The sequence below is a fragment of the Lonchura striata genome, chromosome 3, assembly GCF_046129695.1.
Source record: "Lonchura striata isolate bLonStr1 chromosome 3, bLonStr1.mat, whole genome shotgun sequence".
Lineage (NCBI taxonomy): Eukaryota > Metazoa > Chordata > Aves > Passeriformes > Estrildidae > Lonchura > Lonchura striata.
In genome coordinates this window covers 9,614,274-9,639,346 of record NC_134605.1, presented here as the reverse complement: position 1 = coordinate 9,639,346, position 25,073 = coordinate 9,614,274, and the positions used below count along the sequence as shown (strand labels likewise).

General features: G+C 34.5%; 1 protein-coding gene and 1 long non-coding RNA gene across 3 annotated transcripts in view; one reads left to right on the top strand and one right to left on the bottom strand.

The window, feature by feature from the left end:
- The window catches only part of SPATA17 (spermatogenesis associated 17), an 83,538-nt gene that overhangs the window by 25,065 nt on the left and 33,400 nt on the right, over positions 1-25,073 (top strand). The window contains exons 6-7 of the mRNA XM_031504245.2: positions 8,140-8,263; positions 24,789-24,992. Of these exons, the coding sequence (XP_031360105.2) occupies positions 8,140-8,263; positions 24,789-24,992 (328 nt within the window). The remainder of the gene's footprint in view (positions 1-8,139; positions 8,264-24,788; positions 24,993-25,073) is intronic.
- LOC116183362 (uncharacterized) overlaps positions 14,327-25,073 on the bottom strand; it is a 106,920-nt gene continuing 96,173 nt past the window's right edge. The window contains exons 4-5 of one of the 2 annotated variants that reach the window (XR_004147965.2): positions 23,527-23,592; positions 14,327-14,788 (exon numbers count right to left, since the gene is read on the bottom strand). This is a non-coding gene — a long non-coding RNA (uncharacterized LOC116183362). Of the gene's footprint in view, positions 14,789-17,274; positions 17,362-23,526; positions 23,593-25,073 lie in introns of those variants that run through there. The other variant, XR_013339574.1, reaches the window with a different exon arrangement.

Here is a 25,073-nt window from a genome sequence, read left to right as displayed (position 1 = left end):
TAGGGATAATTTCAGGAGTCCATTAACTGGTTTATCCTTGACAGTGAAGCTAAATCCCCATGTTTTACCTTGAACTTCACAATTCCTGCTACCTTCAAACCAAATCAAGAAACAAAGTGTTTCAGTAAACAACATTTTCCACCTCTCTTCTCCAAGTAGGCTATTCTCTTCTTGTCCCATTGACTAACTGTTTGCTAAACGTTTACAGCGTCTTCTAACAAACTGATTTGGTCTTTCAGCTTGCATGGCACCCAAATGCATGCAGCACTGATTTGCCTACTTGTACTTGGTGGAGAAGCCTCACAACCATCTACAGCATTGTGTTTGGCCCCTCAGGAAAGATTTAGTACTCTGAGCAGTAGTTTATGTGCTTGGGTACAGACAATGGAATACATTGGATGTACTCTTTAGACATGTATAATTGGATGTTGAAATTTATAATCAAGTGTAGTCTCATATTAGGTAGAACCAAAATTTCAGAGAACAGACTTTAATTCTGAGTGCAATTTCTGCATGATATACTAAAAACACCTGATTTTTTTTTTTCTGGTGTTAATTACTTCAAAGTTTTCAAGAAGTAAGAGATAACATTTCCTAACACTTCTGAACATTTGGATCTAGTTGATATTTTCAGTTTGGCAATGAGCCACTGCTGTGAAATCACATACTAACAAATAGTACTGCTGTATTAAAAAAAATGTGTCAGATCTCTCCCAAAATAATTACAATTGCTATGTAATAAAACTTTTCATTTACTGTGTCTTTCATAATGTTTTATACCTCAATAAAAATGACGTCATAGATGCTCAAGTGGTAGCACCATTCCATTAATATGAAATCGAGAAAACCATGAGGTACCACAAAAATCACTATGAAGTTGTGAGTCTTGGCATTGCTGCTCTGTCATACGTAATAGGTCATTACATAAAAGCTCTCCCTGCCTTGCTGTTGTAAAACCTTTTTAATGTTGACAATGTGTACCATTTTACTTATCAATGTATGCACACTTTTATGTGAAAGGAAGTGAGGGAGATGAGTTAGTGAGTAGACCTCAGTCAAATTGTTTCATAATACTCTGAGAAGGAAAATCAACTTAGCTGATGACCTTTAGAAGCTATAACGTCATGTTTGCTTTCTAAATCACATAATGTTGAATATTGTAAATGTTGCCAAGTACCATATATTAAAGTAAAAAAAGTACAGATATGTCTACATTGTACTGCACTGCAACAGAGAGATAACAGTTAGCTTAAATGAGTTCATTCCAGTACTGGGAACAGCTTAACTGTAGCAAAGCATAGCAGTGAGCTTTCCTCTAGTTATTACTGTGCAGATGGTAGCATATATAGTCTTCTGGGAATTTCAGTACCAAAAGATAACAGATACTTTCACATGACATTCACTAGAAAACTTCCAATGGTATTTGGCTCTGGTGAGACATCCTCTTTTATATGTTGCAAGAAAAATTAGGAACATGACTGCTCTCTTAGCAGCTTAGCACTGACACTGTGCTAAAAATGACCGCTGCGGCTAAACTGCTGTCAGAATAAATTGTGTTGGGGCTTTGTTATCCATTCTGGGCCAGATTGGCTTTGTTACCCTCAAAATACTAATTTCACTGTTTAAGCTAATCACCAAATACTAATTTCACTATTAAAGCTAATCAATCAGGCTGATTTTTCATGAAGTGGTCAATAGCAAACAGACATTGAGTGAAAACATTTTTGCTGTTGATAGGTTTTTCAGTACAGACCTGGGCATAAATAAAGTTGAACCAGTATACTTGGATATGGTTCCTGTGCCAGCAGAAGCTTTGGTGTTTAGTTGCTCTTATGCCACATCCATAATAGGTGGAGTTTACAGTTGAATGAAATAAAAATAATTAAGCTGAAAAATCATTGTTTAGATTGGACCTTTTACAAATTTTTTTAACTTCACAGCATTTTCTGCTGCCAGTGAGGATAAAGTAAATTTGCCTTAAGTATATATATACACAAGGGAAAAACATTTGAGCCAAGAAGTTTGCACGTTTTGAGGAAATAGAATAATCTTAAGAGACTATATGAAAAAATGTAGGTTTTTAGTGAGGAAAAATTCTGTATGAGTTGTTATTGAAACCTTAATTAGAAGATTCTGCATTGTGGGTTAGGAAAATAGTCTGGTTTTAGTTCTTAGGTGCCTCTGCAATCAGTAGCTTGAAAGGCTGTTGCAGTCTTTTGAGTAAGTGTGCAGCAGTGGAAATTGGAGGGATAAGAAGGATGCATCCATCTGTTCGTCCCTATCGCCTGGTACATGCTGTGCCCTGATCTCCTGATCTGCACAAGGTATTCATTCACTGTGTGCCCTTCACCACCATGTTCATCACATTTCCAATGTCGTGTATTGATCACACTGTGGACCTTGACAGTGGAACTGGTGTGTCACTTAATTCCATTGGCACTGTACACTACATGATTAAGGGGAGATGGACAGACAATGTGCCACTATGCACAAATTATAATGGGATTTTAAGGTGTTATGATTTTTTTTCTGTAAACTTAATAATGATAGGAGATACAGGGTGTTTTCATATGTCTACACATTGACTTTATTTTAATTTTTTTCATATTAAGGATTCATATTTCCTGTTCACTGCACTACAGTGACATCCACTGCAGAGCAATAATATTCCCTCAGATCTTGAAGAGAGTATCATGATTAATTTGCTGAATGTATTCATGTAAACATTCAGATTTTAAAATTAGTAAGAACTTTTGACTTCTATTTGTGGTAGATCTCTTAGGCAGTAAGATACCTCACACCACTAATAATTGACTGCTGCTTTGAGTGTCTATCAAACTGCAACTTGAGATCAAATATTTTGGTCAAGGAATTCTGTCAGGATACACACAGGAGTATACATCATGGTAGAGAGGAAAAGAGAGTTACAAAGATACCCTGTTTTGCTTACTAAATCTAAAGGGGTTCATTTAAAAAATGAGAAAAATGTTGAGGATGAGCAAGCTGACTGATGGTACATAGCTAGCATAAGTATGTAGTATGTATATTCTGTTAAAACTTTGCCTTCAAAGTACAGAGTTCTCTAAACTATTTTTACATCCTAGGCTGGTCTATAGATATATTTCATTGTTTTCCCAAATTTAATCGATTAAATCAAACAATATTATCATGGCAGGTTATATATAGTCCATTCTCACCTACACCAATGTGACGTTAAATCAAGTGGCATGCAGTGGTATACCAAAAATTATTGTGTCACTAATTTTATTTTACCCTCCATATTCTGTATTTGAGCTGGGAGAATGATATATAGTCAGGAAGATTAAATAGGTTTAGGTTATCTCCTCGTATGCTAAAGTTACCTACTGCTTCTGTTGCAGGAATTTTATGATTTGGTGTCTGGACTGTTTAAAATCACAATAACTTAATACTTTTTCTGGATACTCTAGGCAACTATACTGATTATTGGGTTTTATTGGATGCACTTTCCTTTAGTTAATATAAAAATTTTGTAATATTATTTGGCCAAAGGACCACAGAATGACAATGGAAATGAAACAGAATGCAATAATTTGATAAACTTAATAAATATAAGTCAGTGTGAATTTGTAAAATGATAACGTTCTATGCAGAATTATTAAAATCTGTATATTACTGAAATCATTACTTGAAGACCTTTCCAAAAGTGCCAGGAACAATATTGTATGTATATTTTTAACCTTTATACAGACAGCAGGAGCACTGTCAACTGAATTTGCATCTCATAGCAGGAACCAACACTATTGCTTACTGCATAATGAAGAATCAGAATAACAATAAGTTACCTTGTCAGATGATTTTTTTTTTTATTTTTGAACTATATAGAGCAAGTAATTTTATCATTAACAATTCAGTAGGTACTTAACAGATTTGTTACACAAGATCATTTTTAATTGTGGGTTTTGAGCACATGTGTTGATAATAGTATTCCTATTTTCAAAATCATGAAACATTCCCTATGACAAGGACAACATGCTTTGTGTTTGCCCGTATATTCATGGTTTTGGTAAAAAAATACATTCTGAACTTGCCGTAGCAAACATTTATATTCTTCTGATTTGTTTAATAATTTTGAGATCATGATAAAACATTACATCTGTTAAAATCTCCACATAATTCTCCTAGAAAGCTATTCAATAAATATGTGTGGGAGAGAAAGTCTGATTGGACTAAACTTACATGGAAAGCCAGGTTAGTAGGAAGATGCAATAGCTGCTGTTAATATAGTGAGATAGGCTTTAAGATAAAGAAAAGATTATGTGTTAAAATAGTTATCCAGTTTTTGAGTTTTTAAATAAGCAATACTTTTCCAGCTATGAGCTATGCAACAGACTGTTTGCTTACAAAAATAGAACAAGATTATCAAATAACCTAAAACATGTTTTGCATTTACAGAACTCTTTTTCTCCTACAAAATTTACTTGAAGCTTTAAAAAAGCAGGCTAAACAATTTGCCTTCTCCCACTTCACACTGAACCAGGAAAGGTTGATCCTGAAGCAAAATTGGTCCAGAATCCATAGTGTCATGTATCACAGCTAGTATTCATAATGCCACTGAGATGATACCTATATATCCCAAGAAAAGATTGCTCAATGAACTCATCATATTTGCAAACAAAGAGAAGACTGACAGGGAGTGTACTTATTTAATCCAAGAACCATTTAGTTTCAATTGATTTCCTATTGACTTTAATAGAATTTGAATTTATTTTCTCTGGGAAGACATACATGTAGAAGACCCCAAGCATGAAACTTCCCAGTGAACACATTTCCAAGCTGTGTGGAACTCTAGCTGCATTTGGAAGGTTAAGTTTATGTCATTAGTATCACTTATCCTTCTACACATTATTCTGTATGGCAACGTTGAAACCCCTGCACAGTGCATGACATGTTAATACTAATCTGCTAATGTGTGAAATAGTATATTCATATCTAACTGCTTTACATTCTCTGCTTTTGTTGCTCCTTTTCAAATGCTTGAAAGTATGGTAAAAGAGATGAAAGTTTCAGGTTCAAATAGCTTGAAAATAAATCTATATTTATGCTAAAACATCTGTGTTTCCAGTCAAGCAATGTTTGGACTGCTATATTCCACTTATTTTGTACTGCCTCTCAGGAGAGAATCATCCTGGGAGCTATTATTCCTGTGACAGAATTGTCTGCATGTTCTGTACAACTGTACAGGACAGTATAATGCCTGATAGAGATATTTTGGAACAACAGACAAAGTGAGTCTGCTGCAAAAGTATGCTGAAAATTATTTATAACGTCTTAATTTTTTTTCAAACTATGACATGGACTACAGTACAAGTATTACTGAGGGTATGTGATAATCAGGGATGATCATCATGATAGCACTGTCTAAAAAGATCATGAATTACCTGGAACTTCAACAAGTATTTTAGGCTTGATTTAATTTCAGCAAGTAATGATTATTAATAATTCATTAAAAGCAATCTGATAAATTCCCATTGATGACAATGGGAAACATTTTGCATCCCATTATCATTATTTCTGCAATACAAATCTGTATCTTTGACATTATTTGTCGGTTTTTATCACCAGTTGTGCTCTAAATCAAAAGGTTTCCATATTCACTGTTGGGAAGAAGTACCTTAGTATATAAGAACATGAATAGACTGTAGTAATATGTTGATTATTATTTTGCCAGTTGTAGATAGGGGTACTGAAGCTGAATAGAGGGCTCTGTAATCAGAAAGGAATAGTATTAAATATGTAAACCACAGATCATACACTCTGATATTGAAGGTAAAGAGGCATAAAATAAAAGAACAAAGTTGATACTATATGTATTGTCTATTTATTCATTTGTTTGTGATTGATGGATATAGAACAAAGAGTTTCCTAGTAAAAAATGCTTATGTACCTACATGTAGTGACTCTGAAATCTGTACCTTGAGGACAAAGAAAGGTCGCCAATCTCTCCAACTCCTAGTTCTTTGTCAAAAATGGACACAGTTAATGAGGTTTGTTTGGTACAGCACAAATTCTCAGATACAGATAGAGATCCTTTCAATGGAAACAAATTTGTTTGGCTTTACCAGGTTACTTAGCGATTAATAATAGCCTTGAGATGCAGGTCAGGAAGGTCATCGTCCCTGCTTGCCAACACAATCTAAAATGTGCAGCTACTCCGGCTCTGCAGGCTTTGAGGCCCCAGAACACTATGCATAAAGTAAAACAGGCTATTTTCCAACTTCTTTTTTCATATTAATAAGCAATTTTCAAGAGAAGGGTGGCAAAATGGGGGCCATGCCACTCTAAGTAATTCATTTATTTTGCAATTTAATCTTATGTTGGAAAAAAATTACACTGCTGCAAAATCATAGCATGGTGATTTTTAAACGTCAGTGTTCTTCATAAGTAACCTTGTATGAAATATTGTATTAGCAGCCTTTAACAGTAAACTGCAACAAAAAATATTTTCAGAGATTCAGAAATACCTGTGCATCTTTTCTGCTCTGTATTTCCTTTTAATTATATTTTTCTTTTACAGTTGAAATAAAATGTTTAATTACTTAATATTTTACTTATTTTAATTGATAAAATCTTGAAAGATAGCATGAAACAAATCAAAGTTCTACACCTCAACTTGTATTTAAGAATGTCATTTCAAAGTGTTCATATTTACAAACCAATTATTGCTCTTTCATATATTTTGATGAACTAATTTAATGATAATTAACATATTAAGAGTAAGTCTGAATCACAATATTAAAAAACACTTTTGGGAGCAATGTGCCTTTTCCATGGGATTATTCATATCAGCAAACTTACCCATGTGCATATTTTGACATGATTTTACCCACGCCCTCACACTGTCTTATTTGGTACTCATTGAAACAACTGAGACTAATAATGTGGACCTCTCTAAATAATCTGTTTTGCAGGAATATTTGAATTATGAATATTTAGTTATGTGAATAATATTTTTCTTTTTATTTTATTGTATATACATGTACTAAGAAACATAAGGACTAGAATTTACTCACCTAATTAAACTTTTTAGCAATCTAAATGCTTGACTGAATATGTTTGGTTTCTTTGGCACACAGGTTAATTTGAACTAGCCATTTTGTAATAACAAAATTAACAAATGTTAATCAAACTAACCTTTTTTAACTGGGTCAAAAAATTCTATATACGTGCACTGTGCACAATAGCACAGAATTTTGTTTCTTATAGAACATTAATTCACTCTACTGTTTGCATAATTTATGACAAGCCTGTCTCTGTGAAAAAAAACCAACATCAATTTGGAAATCTATGCCCATTTTTTGATCACATTTTCCTGTAAACATTCAGTTGAAATAATGAGTTTTCTGCATTCTTTGAAACCTGGTATCGCGTATAGTTCTGTATTTCTTTTATAATGAAAGGGTTTTCTGCACAGACTCACACATTTAGGTGACTCTGTGTGTGTGCACATCTCATTCATGAAGCAGTTCATTTCCTGGTTCTTGTGGTGGCCTCTACAGCTCTCATCAAACCAGAGCAGAAATGACCTGTGCAAGGAGCCCAATGCCACAGGAACTCCTCCCAAGGACAATGTATGCATGAAAGGTTCCCATCCCATTTTTCTCTGCACCTACTTTCTCAACCTTACTCAAGGATCCAGGAGTGAATATCATCTCCTATCCCATGTCTGCTATGCTCTCTCATTCCATAAAATCTCCCCTGTCTGCAGATCAGGAGGTGTTGCAAGGCACTAGCTGAAACATAAGTTAACAAACTGTATTTATATTACAATAGCCTCCACTTAGAGAAATTCAAAGTAAAATGAAACTTAAAGGCAAATAAAAGGACTTAAGTGTATACTATTTTATCAAGCTGTAAGCAATGTGAACCTACATACTGCTCCTAATTGATAATTTTAATCCTGTTTCTTCTTAGTTATATCCATGTAGTATCCTACTGCTGTGGAACTGAAAAAACAGTAATTTTACATTCCAGTGGTGTCAATATACTGCTAATATATTGGAAGAAAATACTGTGAAGCTATGAAAGGGTTAAAGTAAAATAGAAGACTAGCACGTATTTTTTTGTTATAATATAGTTAGCAGACTTATTTTGTTACAGGCATGAACTTCAAGAGTACACAGAAATGAAGGAAAATGAAGAGAAAATGAAAGACCTAGAAAAGAAAGACAAGGAAAAGAAATACCAAGCCCGAAAGATGCATTACCTCCTTAGCACTAAGCAGGTTGGTGGACCTGTCCCTGACAGCTCATGCAAACCACTTGGGCCCCCAGCCTGACAGAGATAAACTAGCAGGCTGAATGGGACATGACTTGTTGAAAAGATATCACAAAGACACTACTTCGAGTTCAATTTAGTGCTTTTCTATAGGCAAGAGCAGGTACCATGACTATTCTGTGACAGTAGCTCATAGAGGCAGCATCAGCACTGCTGGCAGAAAGAGTCCAAGTCAGCAGTTTGATCTGCTACTGTGATAACACAACATGAAGGGCATAACCTCGCTCTAAAAACTCATTTTGACTGGCTTATTGTTGTGTTGTTGCACTTGTCAAGAACTAACAAGTTATTAAGCTGAGAAGGGATTTGATTTTTTTTCTCCTGTTTTTAATTGAGCTAATGCTTAGGTTGGTGCAGAGTTCTGCTTGTTTTTAGGATAGATTGTAAATGTGGGTTTTTTAGCTAAAGCTTTTCTTAGAACTTCCTGAATCAGCTTATTTAGCATGATTTTTTTTTCACTCAAAAATACCCGATATATCTTAAATATTTATTATTAATTCATTTTGTATCAGTATTACTGGTATATTATTCCAAAATTTCTTATGGAAGCTGCTTTAAACAGATAGGTAAACATGCCAGTAGATATATCTTACATAAATTTAATATGATTGGTAAAGCTTGTGCGTTTGCCATTTTTTTAGTCCCCTTTTCTAAACTTTCATAAAAAAAAGAAAAGGATTTTTTCTCCATAACTGTTTGGTGGCTGATTGTTCTTTGTACAGATATTGAATTAAATCTGAACTAAATGCTTGCTTTTTAAAAGTTGTTAATCATAATCTATTAAAGAACTGCCAATCCTAAAGAATGAAGGAAAAATACTATTACACTTCATTAAAAAATAATATTCCCTTCTGTTTGGGAATTATTTGTGATATATTATATCCTGTAGATAGAAATGTGGTTTGATTGTGTTTAAGTATTTTTTATAAAGCATAGTATAATATAAGGAAAAATAGTATAAAAAGTTTTCTCCATGGCTATTAGACAAGGATGCTAGTTAATGACTGAAATTAGCTCATATAATTTATTTTTCCACATGTAGATCTAGGATATTAAGAATAATCTGCACAGTGTCTTACATTGTTTTTAACTGTAGAATATTGGGAATTCTTATTTTGAACAGTGCAATTTATATAAACATATGCATTTAATATGCTTACCTGAAGCACAAAAATTGTCACGTTGGAGACATGGAGTGACTTGTGGTCTAGTTAAGATTTTAGTAAGCTCAGTTCACCTCCAATGATACAGGCTTAGCAAGTTGTAGCACTTTTAAAGGAGTGGCAAGTAGTTCTTAATTTCAGCCATGGAGGACTGCTGCTAGAGGGCAGCAGTAACTGTTATGTTCTGATGAATTTTGTTTACTAATTTTACAAAATTAGAATTTAGCTGGCAGTGTTTTTAACTAGCAGAACAAAAAAATTCTTGGTTTTGCTTGTTGAGATGGTTTGTGAATACTGAGACTCAGAGTCCACAGAAGTTTTTCTTTATCAGACAACTGTGCTCTAAGAGCTGTCTTCTTTTGCAGGTAGTATTTCAAAACATGAGTAAATGTAAATCAATGGAAAACCTACAGACAACTTGAAAACCAGTAAAGATATATTTGAAGTTAACTACTTATTGTGAAGCCTGTATTCCACTGCTCCACATAGTTGTAGAATCTGATAACTTCCTAAGATACATGGCAAATTCTTTCTATGCAGAATTTACTGGTTTGATGCTTTGTGACTGACATTTTATTCTCTGAATGTCTGGTTTTCTGACCTAGCTACAGCTACATCTTGCTGTTTTCCAAGAACAGTTAATTGGATTACTGAGCAAGGACATTCATGTTTCAGTAGAAACAGGCAGCAAAAGTCAGCACTTTTGAGTGAGTTAAGAAAACATATAAATTGTAAGCAGGGCACATAGCAAATGAAAAGAGGAATTTGATAAGCTGATTTATTGTAGACTCATGCATTACCTAGAGCCCTGTAAGTTATAGAGATGACCTGCCAAAGTTTGGTTCTTCTCCCCTTCCTGCCATATGCACTGATCTTCAGTGGCAGAGCTGAGCCACCTCATGCATCACGGCTGCAGGTATTCAGGTAGGTTATATGGACAGCGTTGGAAAATCTGTATCTATATCTATATCTATATCTATATCTATATCTATATCTATATCTATATCTATATCTATATCTATATCTATATCTATATCTATATCTATATCTATATCTATATAATCTATATCTATCTATATCTATATCTATATCTATATCTATGTCTGTATCTTTATCTATATGCAAGGTGTACCCATTCCTAATTGTTAACACTGTTTTACTTTCAAGATCTAAAACTGAAGAATGTGAGTGTCAGTAATGTACAGGGGTGTCTGGTATGGATGTAATAGCATGGCCTATTATTAATTTAGTGTTTAGTCCTTTTCATGAATTAACTTGTTATTCAAGCATTTATTTCTATCATAAACTGTTCCTTTATAAAGGAAAACCACTTTATGGTTGCTTAATGCAAGAGATTCCAATGTAAAATACAGCAAGGAATAATTCTATATAGTGGCAACTTTGTGACTTCCAAACCAAATTCAATTTTAAAAATAGGATTCTCTGTATTTCCAGTTTTAAATTTCTTATATAACACAATCCTTTTCTTACATGTTTTTTTACCTTATCAGGCTGATAAATTTTGACTTTATGATGAACATAATAAAAACTATATATTTAACAAGTCCTTCTTAGTTAAGAATATTTCTTATAATTTCCTATTGGTAACAAAATTTGTTTTCATCATTTTTACCTGTTTTATCATGAACTGAATTGTGATTTCTTACTGAGACATGAAACTTAAGATAATTAAGTTTTTCTTATTAGTCCAGAATCACAGTATGCTATTTCCACTACAGTGGTGATGATCTTTTTTTTTTTTCAAAATACCGAGGACCATCCCCTGCCAAGTGCTGACAAATGACCTTTAAAGTCAACTACAGAGAAAAGCACTGAATAGATTCACGGCACTTCGCAGAAATGGGGATGAAGAGCCCACTTGTGTTGAAATATGTTGTCGCATGATTACTTGATTACTGTCACTGGTATTTTCATCCTTTCAAGAAATTTTGTAGTTGGTTTTTGTCTTACAGTGGTGATGAGAGTCAGGAGTATGACAGTCTAAACCCAGAGATCCAGTATCGAGCTAGAATGCAGACCTGTGTTGTTTTCACTATCTGCTGATGGAGCAAGCAGCAATGCTGAGGTGATTCTGTGCATGGGAACAGGTGCACCAGCACCTGCAAGTCCACAGTCGGATGGGGAGCAGAAGCCAGTGGTATCTGAAATACAGAGCAGAAGTGGTGTCCTGTAAAGTTCAGGAGAAGAGCCCTGTGGAAACAGTGTTCCAAGTGTCACAGCTGAAAAGGCCTTCTGCTATCACATTTTCTCCTATCACTGAGGATAGGATTGGAGAATCAGCAGAGCAACAGATTTTTCCCCTTTATAGTTTTTTACTGTATAACAAACAGTACTGGGTGAGGTAAAAGAGTTTTAATTGTCTTTTCTCCATTTCTTCTCTTTCTAAACAGTTAAATACAATTACTTTTTGTCAAACTAAATAAATGTACAACTATTCCTGGAAGCCAAATTTCTTTTGATCTGCAAAATCTTGGGAACTGTGTCACACAATTGAAGAACATACTTGTACATTGTTAATAGTGGGATGTTATACATGCATCACTTAAGCTTATCCTTGCTGTGGCTTGTGGACTGAGTCACAGCCTCTCTTCTAAAGCTGGACCTCCTGCTCTGTGATAAATCATGCTGAGAGCAGATGAGCTAATGCTGCTCCTCTGTTCTCTGGGAGCTTCTGTTCTATCTGAATGCTCTAACTATTGAGACCTTAGAAAATTAATCATGCTGTTGTGTGTGGATGTCTACACTTGACTTTTGTATAGGATCTTCTTTCTGTTAGCCCCTGACTAATTAGACCTGACTGAGTCAGACTTAAGGCTCCTCTGGCAAGCATCCTGTCTTTGACAGTGGCCAACAGCATGACCTAGGGTAGAGGAATAAAATGGAGCAATGGGGCAATATAATTACTGTCAAGAATACTCTTTCAGTTTCCAGAAAACAGTAGTTGAAGGACTTGTAGTTCTTAGCTGTGCAACTTTCTATTCCTGCCTCTGTTAATACCCAGGGAGGAATAACCTAGACAGGGAGAGTGGCTTCTAACACTAGCTCTCAAGTTGTGCTTCCTTGGAAGATCAGATTCACTCCTTCTCCTTGCAGTGTTGTTTTGCTCATGCATGTTCATTTCACAGCTTTGTTGTCTCTGATATTCTGTCACAGGAGAATATGCAACTGTGAAGTGCCTTATTCTTTCTCCACAATTTCATCTGATTCTGGGGATTGCCTCTGCCACTCCGAGCAACACTGAAGTCCATAATTTCTCAGCCCTCTTTAGCAAGGTGACAGTTTTTCCTGATGTCCTTGTGCAGTTTGTGAACAGATACTGCTCATAAGATCCTGGTAATTTAGAGCTGCAAGGGAAGAACAAAGTCCATGTGTAATAATAGGCCCTTTTCATTGCAGAAGCTTCAGAAACTATGGCATTCCTTTTAGCAGCAAGACATGAGTTCTCTTTTTGGATCACAGTTGTTCGGTTTCAGTGCCTGCTTGAGTGCATCACCATCTGTCTGTTGGGTCAAGGCTAATGCACTTAAGCATGTGGCTGATATTGGCCCACATTTATTCCCATTGAAATAATGCTTTGTAAAGAAGTACTTGTAAAGATATTATAGCAGGTGCTGTAAAATAGGAAAGTATTTTGAATGGAACTAGTCTTGACTGAGATGATACTTTCCAGGGAGACATAAATATGTGAGAAAGTAACCCTTTAATAATTAGCACTATAGAAAACATTAAAAAAAAGGCCAAAACCCCCACCTTAAGAACCATGTTCTGTGAGGATGAAGGAAATGCTTGCTATGAGTTACTCTCAAGTGAGTAACAGTGAAAAGTTCTATTATCAGCAATAAGAACTAAGTTTTTCTATTTTTAGTCTCTCTGTGTACCTCCATAAGCAATTCTACTTCAGGTTAATGGGAAGTATTTAGTGAACTTCTCTGGATTCTGTATTAGGGCTTTTGAATATAAAGGAAGTAAAAGCCTCTTTTGTTTCTAAGAACAGTTTCGTTTTTCTGTATTTTTTGTCGATCTTGAAATATCAATTGTTTCTATATTTATTTATAATTTTTCCATATTTATTTTTAGCATTTGTCAGTTCCTAGAGTAAAATATTTTAAATTAAAATTCTATTCAATGCTAATTTATTCTCATATTGAATTTTTCCTGTCTACAGAAATGGCAATTCATAAACATTACACTGACTGCCTTTGTCCCCTTTTCACATTACTGGAAATCAGGAGTTAATTCTGTTGAAGTTACTGTACTTATTCAGGTCTAAATGTCTAATGTTCTAAGTGAGAAAGAAAAAAGGGCCACAAAATCCTTCCTGGAGCAGGTTAATGAATATTCAGGAGACACAACTGATTAATATGCTTCTAACCTAATGTGCTGTCCTGTAAGAACTTGAAAAACAATTGGTCTGAAATGACACTGTTTGACATCCACTCTGTCTCTGGACAGCTGGCAGTTTTATTCTTATAAAGGTGAGGACTCAGTGGATAAAGCCCTAGCCTTTGATCTTCAGATCCACAGTTTAAGAGACAAGGCTGCAAGTTTGGTCATTTGAGCTTAGTCCCAAGTGAACAGTCCACATCACAAAATGATTATACATAATTTGTTACTATTGGCAGTGTCTGTTCAGGAAAGGCCAAGGACTGAGCTAGCATGAAGAATGAATTAGATCTTACCTTTTACATTTTATTTCCTCCCTCTTTACTGTTGTAATTTTATTATCCTGTCTCTAAAACATTCAGGGGATGAAATTATCATTCATTATAAGTACTAATACTTCTTGAAGATGAACTAAAATAGTCTTTTTTTTTTTTTTTTTTAATTCTAGGTGCCCCAATCAGTGAACATCCCCACCTATCTATGGGTGTCTAATATACACTCATCATTTCTCAGCCAAGTAGTCAGGTGTTTCTGAGTGCTTTCCAAAGCTTGTGCTGTGAAAAATCCTATTTCAGTTAAAGAGAAGAGGGTTCTCAGGCAGGCTTGCAGCTTACATTTAGATTGGACTTGTATGGACTTCATGCTGCATCATTCTGTTTTTAAAAATATTATTTCCAAAAGGTTCACAATTTCCATTACATCCTTCTGACAGTACTTGTGACAGGTATGTTTGATCAGCAACTTTCTTCATGTATTCACTTCCCATTGGAAGCCAGATGTTTCAGTCTATTCATAGGTATTCACTCTAGGAAAATCATTCCAATCTGGAATCTGCCCTCATGGGGCACTGTCCACACCATCTCAGTGCACTTGGAAGGGATCTCGGTTCACGTTGCTTAATGTTTCTGTCAGAAAGAAGGACAAAGTAAGGTAAACTGAAAGAAGCCAGTAACTGAGCTGTTTGTGATTCTGAAAGACATTTTACATGAACTCCAGCTCTAAATTCCAAAAATGACCTTTAAGTGATTTGCACACACAATCAAAAATCTCTAGTTCACTTAGAATCTGAGTCCAGCTCTTGCCCTTTGGGATACTAATCTTGAGGACACAGAACTGTAATTCTGCTACTCAACACAATATAAAAAAAAAAAGAAAGAGCTGAAAGCCAAAATATACCTCCTGAATCTATCTGATGCACACACTGCCAAAATAATTTAGTGACAAATTTTACAGCTTCCATAGATTTTCCAGTTTTGCTCATATTTTCAATCAGATATTTTTGTTCCCTAGGAAAGAGTGGTTATCTCCCTAGGGAGGGCAAGTACAAAATTAAGATTGTACGTATGGTGATCTTCAGGCCCAGAAATAGGTAACTGGGGTTAAATGATGGAAGAAGTGTTTTCTGCTGACATCATAACCTATTTCCTATGCAAAATGCATGGATCTGAACTATTGTAGATGTGTTTCTTCCTGGTGTCACTGAACAGTACTTCCCTCCCATTCACTCTTCTCTGAAGTCTCAGCCTAGCACAAGTGGTAAGTGAAAGTATTTCTAACAGAAATCAATAATTTGTCCTTTTGTCCCACTTCCTAGAAAATAATATACTCACTTCCTATTTCTTAAAGATGGCCAGTGAATGAACTTCTAAGCATTATCTGTAACAATATGGTAAACTCTATTTTCCCTAAAGGCTGCCTGCTATAGAATAATTTCAGTTTTTTTGATAACTAGTTAACTGTTCAAAGAAATGAGAGTTTACACAAAAAATTCATATTTCATTAGAAAGAGCTTAGCACACAATAAAATGTAAAGTTTGAGTGCTGTTTTCTGATTGCTCCTATGCAAGCTTAGTGTTTAAAGGTATTTCTCTGTAGATATGGCAATATTTCTCAGAGCTTCTTCTAAATAGCTTGTTATTAGCCATATCACACAAAGCTTGATACTATAGCATAGTGACATCTCTGTATCTACCATGTATTATAGCATTGAGCATTTCAGCCTTAGTAATTTAAAAATCCACTAGCTAGAAGGTGCCTGCATTTAAACAGTCTTTTTCAGCATTTGAATTGCATAATCCCTATTTGTGTGGATTTTTTCTAAACAACAGACTTTGTTCTCAATTCCTGTGGGTAGGATTAATGGCAGAGTTTAAAGGACAAGCTGTGTGATCTATCAAAATGTGTACATGCTGAGATCTTAGAAAAACATGACTACATTTTGTGTATTACTGTCAGTTGGGGTGGCAAAAGGGTTGGATTGCTGCAGGGTCAGAAAGCCGGTAAGAATGAGTTATATATTGAATGCTGGCTGTGTGTTGGATATGGTAAAAACATTTAAGAAAGAATCTATGCTGCAAGGAAATCACAATGCAGCACAACATCAGCTAAATAATTCACAAAGCCACATTCAGAAATGATGGAACTCCACTGACATTCTCGAAACAGTTGCTGGTTTAAATTTGGTTGATGCATAGTAGTCCATCTGGTATTTAACCAAGTTGATGTGAGCTATGGTCTGGCTCAGGTAATTTTTTTCTCCTGTTATATTAGGAGAAGTACATGCTAAGTAAGAGATAATTGCATAAGAGAGAGGTTAGGAATGGCATGGGAGAAGTCATGAAGATAAAATACCATGCATGGCTCAACAGCAAACCTTCCTGTTGATTAAGAAGTGGCACTGATGGTATCCTTGCTTTAATGAGACTTCAAGATGAGTGATGCACACAGCAGTTCTTTTGTTTTTCAGCTCTTAGGCAACAGAATACCATAATGGTAAAGTTCTTTCATTAACTTCCACTGTTTATTCAATATTTAGTGCTTTTGTGTAGTAACTAATATATACTGTTAATTTGGGAATTGTGTCTGTCCTGCAAGGGACATGACAAACACTGTACATCTCCCTCTATTTGTGTTCTTTGCTTTGCTTTCAGTTTTTCCATTTCAACAATCTTTTTTTTTTTTATTATTCCACTCTTTTCTACTAATTTCTGACTACCTTTAGTAATCAGACTAGCATGGTTCTGTTCCCTGATTATTCTTTCCCTATACTGTTCATTAAACCTTTCCTTCATTGTTTATTGTCTGATTTCAGGCTGCTTTGTTAAACATTCTGCCACATTCTGAGTTTTTACTCATTGCTTAATCCCATAGGTTTACTACAGCGAATTGTTTAATAAATCTGTCAGCATATATGTCTGTGAGGTAATGCTCACATGCAGGCACAATGCAACAGACATGAGGCACAAGGAAAAACAATGAAATGTTACGTTGTTTTGGTTGCACCTATGCAGTTTTGAGGAGTAAAACAATTCTCTATTTAGCAATTATATCCTTGACAAAGGAAATCTCCATATAATTTCCATCTTTACCTGATACAAAGAGCTTCTCCTCTCTTCTGATATGTTGTTGCAGGTAACTTCTGATGTTACAAATTAGAAGAGTCTAAGTGGTATAATAATAAGGATTTTTCTCCATCCAGCTAGAAAAGGAGTGAATTACAAGTAGATTTTTTTTTAGAAAGCTATTATTTTCCATTATGCCAATGGGTGAAATTTTAATTTTAAAGATGTAAGTAATATCACATATGTAGCTATGTGTTTTAAGGCTCTGAAAACTTCTCACAAGATAAATAATTTTAGCCTCATTACTGTTTATGGGTTTACAGGCAGTTATTGAGATACAGAAGAATAAGTTCACCTTCAGAGATTATTTTTCAGACTAAGGTTTTAAATCCCACTTACTCAAGGTGGCTGTAGAAGCAGGTTTCTTCTCAGAGATTCTTATAATTTGTATGTTATCTCATATTCAGCCTAGCACTTCTTAAAGAGAAAATGATAACAGTAAATGGAATTTCCCATTCCCATTTTTAAAATAAAACCATTCAGCAATCAAGCTGTATTTTTCTGCTTGTTTTGAAATCAGAAGTCAAATGTGAAGACAGCAAGAGAACTTTGAATGTGCTGTCCTTGTATTGTGTCTTCATCATAAGCGTATTGTTTCCCATGCCATCACTCACTCATTCAAGTCATTATCCCTGATCTAGTCAAGTCATCAAGAGCCTGCATTAGAATTAGATTTGACAGAGTAAGCCTCAGTCAATGAGACAATCAATGAAAGGTGGATGCATTTTTGGGATGCCTCTGCATCTTCTGGGCTACTGTGTTTTGGATATTGTGCTACAATATTTCATGCAGTAAATTAAGATTATGTTTCTTTTTTGTCTTGATGCCTAAATGATCAAGCAGTTGGTACCTGTTTGGAGACTCAATTACAGTGTTGTTTCCTGCAATTGAACTTAGTGCCTTGCATGTTTAGAGGTTGGTTTTATGGTCTGTGGCCAGGACACTGGACTTGAATATTTCCTTAACACCTCATTGTACAGTCCATAAAATTGCTGCTCAACTTACGTATGCAAGTGCATTTAAACTGTGATTGCACTATTATTTTGACATCAAGCAAACATTTCACAGATGAAAAGGACTGAACCAAGCTTTTCTGAAGGAAGAATAACAATAATTAATGTTTCTATTACTCTGTTTAAGCAGAATATATATTAAGCCGAAGACAGGTAATTAATCCCACTTGAAAGAAAATACACTACTCATCATTCATTTATGAATTCTTCAGTCTCTTCATAAAAGCAATATCTCAAAGAAAGGTAAAATACCTTAGATACAATAACAGTCTAGGTCCTCTGGCTCTTATTTATATGAAATTCCTGAGTTTATATTTTTCAGGGATTAGAGGATCAGGCCTGAGGACTAGCATTAGCTCAGTGAGAACTGAACCTATGTTTATAAAGCTGGGTGACATTTTTCCTATTGTCAGGCATGGTAAAGAAGTTTTTTTCTCAAAATACTATGGTATTTTCCCAACATCTGCATAAATTTTACAATGTATTTCTTAATTGCCAATACAAAATCCTGTTCACATTAGTTAAAAATTTGCAGATTGTTGCAGTAGAATTCTTTCTATTGAAGCTTAAATATTTTGATTTTTCAAATTTGAGTTCATGGACCTAGTCTTACATTTGTTGCTAGAACAGTATTTACAGATTTTTATATATGTTCTTTCTAAAACAAATCTTATATAAAATCTTGTCCATTTACTTTCACTAAATGTGAAATATTCTGGAAGTCTGTACAAAGCTAGTTATTTAGAAGTTTAAAATTCCTTCTCTTTTATAAAAGTGTTCACAGCATTATATAAACACTTATTTCCTTGTGAATCATCAATGTTTTAAGGTATTTCTTTTCCCTGCTAGAGAAACTATATCTGGGGATTAACAGGATTGTTCACTGGAATTCATGTGGAAGCACAACTGCAGTAGTTGAGAAATGATCATGTTTCCTTTTAGTTCTCAGCAAGAGTAATTGAATGTTGAATATCTTACTAAACGCTGGACTGTGACAGTGTGTTAACACTCCGACTATCTCCTAACAGCAGGGCAATTATTTGCTGAGTGGGATTTTTATAAATCCCCTGGCAGTAGTATGTCCTGATAATTATGATGAAGTGCACTGGTCAGTGTTGATTCAGCAATCCCATCTCTAGCAAATATTTCATTCACAGCTCTCCTTCATGATTTTACTTTTATGCCTTTTAAAGATCTCGTACCTCTCCTCTCAGCTTGGTTACGTCTTTTTACAAATTACAATGGAGCAAGAAAGGATTTTAAAATTAAGTCTCTATTTTGTTGAAGTCTTTTCTTTCTTATTTAACTCCTCATTAAAAGACCAGAGTAAATAGCACTGTATTTAGGTTCTTGCTGTGACAACCACTTGCACAAGCTTCCTCTCTCAAAGCTGGTTTTTTTCAAGATTAAATGACTGTTAAATTAAACATTTATATTCATGATATATGTTTATTATTTCAGTCATTCAGAGTTGATATGAAAAGGTAATTAAAATAGAGCATATCTTTATTATTGCTTAGTTACAGTAAAAGTATGTAAATATATCAGAATGCACTTTCTATTGATTTAATGCTTACAATTTATCTACAGCTCAACTTTGTCAATTTTTAATTTTGCATGTGTTATTATTTGCAGCACAATAGCTATGCTCTATCTTAGAACATAATTGGTTTGCAATTTTTTACATAGACTTTAAATCTGAGCCAAGAAATAGGAAAGAAGACTAAGAAATAATTAATTAATAAATTAAAGTTGCAGAATCTAAACTGCTCAGGATTTATTATACCACTTAGGATCACCTATCTTTTCCAATGAACTGCCTAGCATAGTCAAAACAGCCTTGGTTTTCCTCTTCTACCTTCATGTTTTTCTTTCCTTTCTTCCTTATTTCAATTGCTTTTGCTGCTGCCTTAATTCATAGTTAAGCTTTCAAGACAACTTTTTTTTCTTCTTTTATTCTGAAAAAAAATTAATTTAGACAGAGTTAACTCTCTTTGTATTGAAATGATAAACAGGAAAAGACAAAAAATGGATATTCTTTAGCATTGAGTAAATACAGCATTAGTGGTGGAAGCAATTCAGACTATAAGATCCCCAAATCTTTTCCTTGCTAATGTTTATTAAATTAATATTTGTTTCCTTATGATTTTTTTCTTCCTTTATATTTGATCATTAATTATAAAGATAAGAAAATGATTGGGAGGAAATGAAATGATAGAGTGTTAGAAATGCAGAAGGATTCAAAATATTAATGTAATGCTAAGGATGACTGCGTAACAAATGGTACATTTGCCAGTATGCTTGACCTGACGCAATTAATATTCCAGGTCATGCTTGGGTTTCCATGATGGAAGGTCTGAGGCAGAGAATTCCAGGGGAAAATATATCTATTGTATAACTCATTTCTCTCTCTCACTCTTTTTTCTTTTTTTTTTCCCTGACAAGTCAGAACCATCATCTTAAAAAAAAAAAAAAAAAAATCTCTGCTTTCACACCTCATTTGCCATATTCACCACTGGGCCACCATTCACCAGAAGGGCCTGATGTAAGGAGGTCAGTAAGAAGCTATTAGCAGAGTCCCCTCCTGAGATTTCTTTGGTCTTATTGAGGTGGAAGTTAGCATGACAGTACTGCAAATAACTCAGCTGTAAGTTTTTTTAACAGTTAGCACAGATTTCCCCATAGTGTTTGTCACTTTAGAAAATTGTTCCTGGAAATGAAGTCCTGAAAGTTGGCTTTGACAGAGACCCTTCTTAGTGTTGAAGAGCATGAGTACAGAAAAATGTGTAATTTTCCCTGTAGACTAGAGGTACCTTTTTGTAATCTATGGTAATATTTTGGAGTGTTACATATTTTCTTATGGACTAAAGGTGGGGAAAATATTGATATCACAGTATGGGATAATATCCAAGACAGATACTTTTCTACCATTGAAAAAGGAGTATTAAGTAAAGTGGTTTTGTGGTTGAGAGAATATTTTATCAAAGTAGGGAAAGAAAATTAAATAATGTTTTTAATACATTGTATTTGTCTCAAGAAGATATGCAAATGTATTAAGTACCAAATTTGATCCCCCAAATTCTTAGATTTCTGTAGACTGCCAGCTCCCTGCAGAGGACAGACTGAATAGAGTATTCATCACCACATTACACAGTGCAAGAAATTCCAAAAACAAGATTAAAACTTGCAGAGATATTTAAAAAAAAAATAATGAAAGCAATTTTTCCAGGGGTTGATCTAAACTGGAAAGTAGAATCAAACTCATCCCCTTGTCTCTCCTACCAAACTTTACCATTTTCAAATCTAGGCCTAAGCTTACCACAAACTTTGGGGAATTTAGTATAAATTAGTATTAATTTTATCTGTCTAGATACTAACTCCGTTGATTACTCTGTTATGTGTCTTGTTAAATACTTCAACATATATAATTGAAATGTAAAGTAGTTAACAAGGATTGCTTGAAAAATCATAATTTAAATATGTGGTTTGTAATCAGTTTTGACCCAGCTCTTACAAAGAGTTTCACTTCTAGAAGAAGCAAAATCTTTTAAAGTGTCTGGTTGGCCTCTCTAAACTACAAATCCATTTTCATCGTTGATATAATATCTGTATGCATTTAACCTGAGAGTATGTAAAAAAAGGGCAACAAAAGATGATTCTTTGTTAAGACACCTTTTCAGCAATAATACTTCCAAAGACACTGAATCAATGGATTTCAACATTTATTATGGCTAATTTTGGTTTCATTAAAAGTGCTAAAAGCCAATTTTATTAGTGCTCTTGGTGATATTCAGTAGCATTTCACAATGTTTGAACCCTTTATGAACTATAGCTTTTTATTACTGCCAAACATTTAATCAAAGAAGCACAAAAGAGAATATACTCAGTATTTTAATAGAGATTGCAAAATGCAGTTTCAGAAAACCATTTTGCTCATGGAGACACACTCTCTTAGTGTGACTAAAAGAAGTACCTAGAAAGAACATTGATTTAAAGTTATTCTTGCATTTAATTCTTCAGAGGGAGAACATTTAAATTATTTCAGATATTGTATTTGTTACTTTGGAGTAACAAACACAAACCCAAACCTGTGTTATGCCAATTGAAATAATCTAATACTTTAATTTTTTTCAGTAAAAATAAATGCAAATATTTCCTTCTCAATTTGCTCTTCAGCATTTTTAGTTTAGTTTTTTTTTTTTTTTTTTTTTTTAAGAAAAGGCTTAAAAAGGGGTGTAAATTTTCAGCAAACTCACCCTTGTTACCAATCAACAAATCCATGCCTGTGAACTTTAGAGTTGTTATTATGCCTTAGTGTTTTCTTTCAGATTGCCCCAATTCTCAGTGATGAGCATGGAGATGTTTCTCTTCTGGGCAGTATTTAAATTTTCAGTGCCATTATTGCTTTCTATAAAATATGTGTTCCACAGACCTACCATGAGAGCAGGATCTCTTCTCATGGCTGAGAACTCTGCACATGGCTAGAACACAATCTCCACAGCTAAAAATGGATGGTGTAAGGGGTGGGGGGGGGGTGGAAAAATGAAGGAACAACACAGTGAGCAGTTCAGTGAAAAATGTAAAAAAGGTTATGTCATCAACATAATGAAGGCAAAAAATTAATTGGTCATAAGGTAGATCCAAAGGCTGCGGTAGGACTAATGAGTGAAGAGGTATAATGACCATGGCATAGAGATGGTTTGGGTATCTCCAGCAAGGGATCTTATTTACAAGAATCTATTGTATTCCTTTTGTATGGAATTTGTGTTGACTGGGGCATTTTATATTTGAGAGAACTTGTGTAACAAGTATATGGTGTAACTGCATTCAGTAATTGTGGGGAAGTGCAATAAATCCCAAGACAGCCCATGGAACATGTCCTTATGTAGTACTTACAGACCACCAAGTGGTCACAGGCAAAACTCTACTGGGCTGGTAAGACACTTGCACTATATCAATGCATAAAGTACTATGAAAATAATAACAGCATGGGGCAAAATTGTAACTATGAGATGTTTAAGTGATTAAGAGCCAGATCTGCAGAACAAAAGATTAAGTTGCAGCTGGACTTTACAGATCATAAGGATGGACCTGGAATTTCACATTCACTCCAGTGATTCTGCTTGCCTGCTGTTTGAAGCATGGATCTCTGCCATTCTAATCTGACATCCTGAAGAGCTGAAGGAACAACCAGTGTTTTTTTGGCATACATATATTTCCACAACTTACCTCTATTCATGTCCTCTTTCCCATTCCACATTGTGCCCATTAATGAAACAGTTTGTAGGGTTTGCTCTAAGAGACAAACAAATAACAGAGGACCAAAATAAATTATCATTAGACTCAAATAACTTAGAGATGAAGAATGTAGCTCTTAAATTTTGAATAGCCCAACACTATTTTGAATAAGCTAACATCTCTGAATACTTATGTCTATTAGACACTATGTTTTATATGTGCCTTATTTAATTGTTTTGACACAGGAAACTGGAATTTCCCAGTAGGATATGTTAATGAAAAATGCATTAGAGCTCATTGGGGAGAGTTCTGTCCTTTCAGCCCTAAGAGCTTAATACTTTATGAGGAGGCTGATGCCCTACACAGTTTTCTCATGGGTCCTCAGTAGTGCTCCAAAGGAGCAATACAAGATTTTAAACATTTACTCTTTTCCTTTACTTTCCCTGCATCTTGAAACCAATTTCTTTTCCTACTACTTTTATTCAAGGTTTATTAGCAATTAGAATTATGTTAAAAGCAAAAGACAATATATTTTAAACTGACCAAGTCTACTTTGAAAGTTTTAGTCTACCTTTGTAGAAAATTTAATTATCTTTAAAGCAATCAGTGTCTTTAAGTAATTTTTTGTATATTTTAATCATATGTTATCTGTTTTACAGGAAATTTAGTGACTTTGTGCAATATGGAAAAGAAATTCTCATATTTAACAGTTTATTCAGTAAACTTACATATGTCTATTTGGGAATTGTTTATATACAACTGATAAAATACCTCCATATATAGGTATGATTTGGGAACAGTCTGTCACAAAATTTTTTACTTGCCAGATATTCAAAAATTGTTACTGATCTAGGTTACTAAAACAGAATTTGAAATGTGTGTTTTATATTAGCAATTGTTATATTATACCACACTAGTCACACAATTAGTGATATTAAAAAAAGTATAAAATTCAGTGGCAAAGGTACCTTTCTATTTTAGTCACAATTTCGAAATCATTATGCCAAATTTTTGTTTTTCACATGTTTTGTTCTATTAAGTCTAAACACATTGTAATAGTTATTCAGGAATTTATTGTAGACTTTTTTTGGGACAAAAAGCAATTACTGGGTTTTGGTATTCTAAAAATTCTCTTCTATTTCTCCTTAACTAATGACTGTTTTACTTTTAAAAGTGCACTGTCTGATTTTTTTGCTAGTGTATGTATAAATTTAAATGAGTTGAAGTCAAAAATAATCCCATTTTCTGCTCAGATTCCAGGCATCTACAATTCGCCACTCAGGAAATCCCCAGATCCAATGGAACTGCTGCTACGGAAGTCAAAGCCACTGACCCACAGAAAGCAGCCAGAGAAGAGCCCCTTTGCTGATGAGCTCTATGGCTGGCCAACTTGTAAAGAGCCTCCAGCTTTTGTCACATCACTGCCTCTGCTACCTGCTGACAGACAGAAACCTCAGGTAACATGTTCCAGTGACTCTGCAGCAGCTTTTGCTCACATCTTTTATCACAGATTATCTTGAGTTGGAGGTCTGAAAATT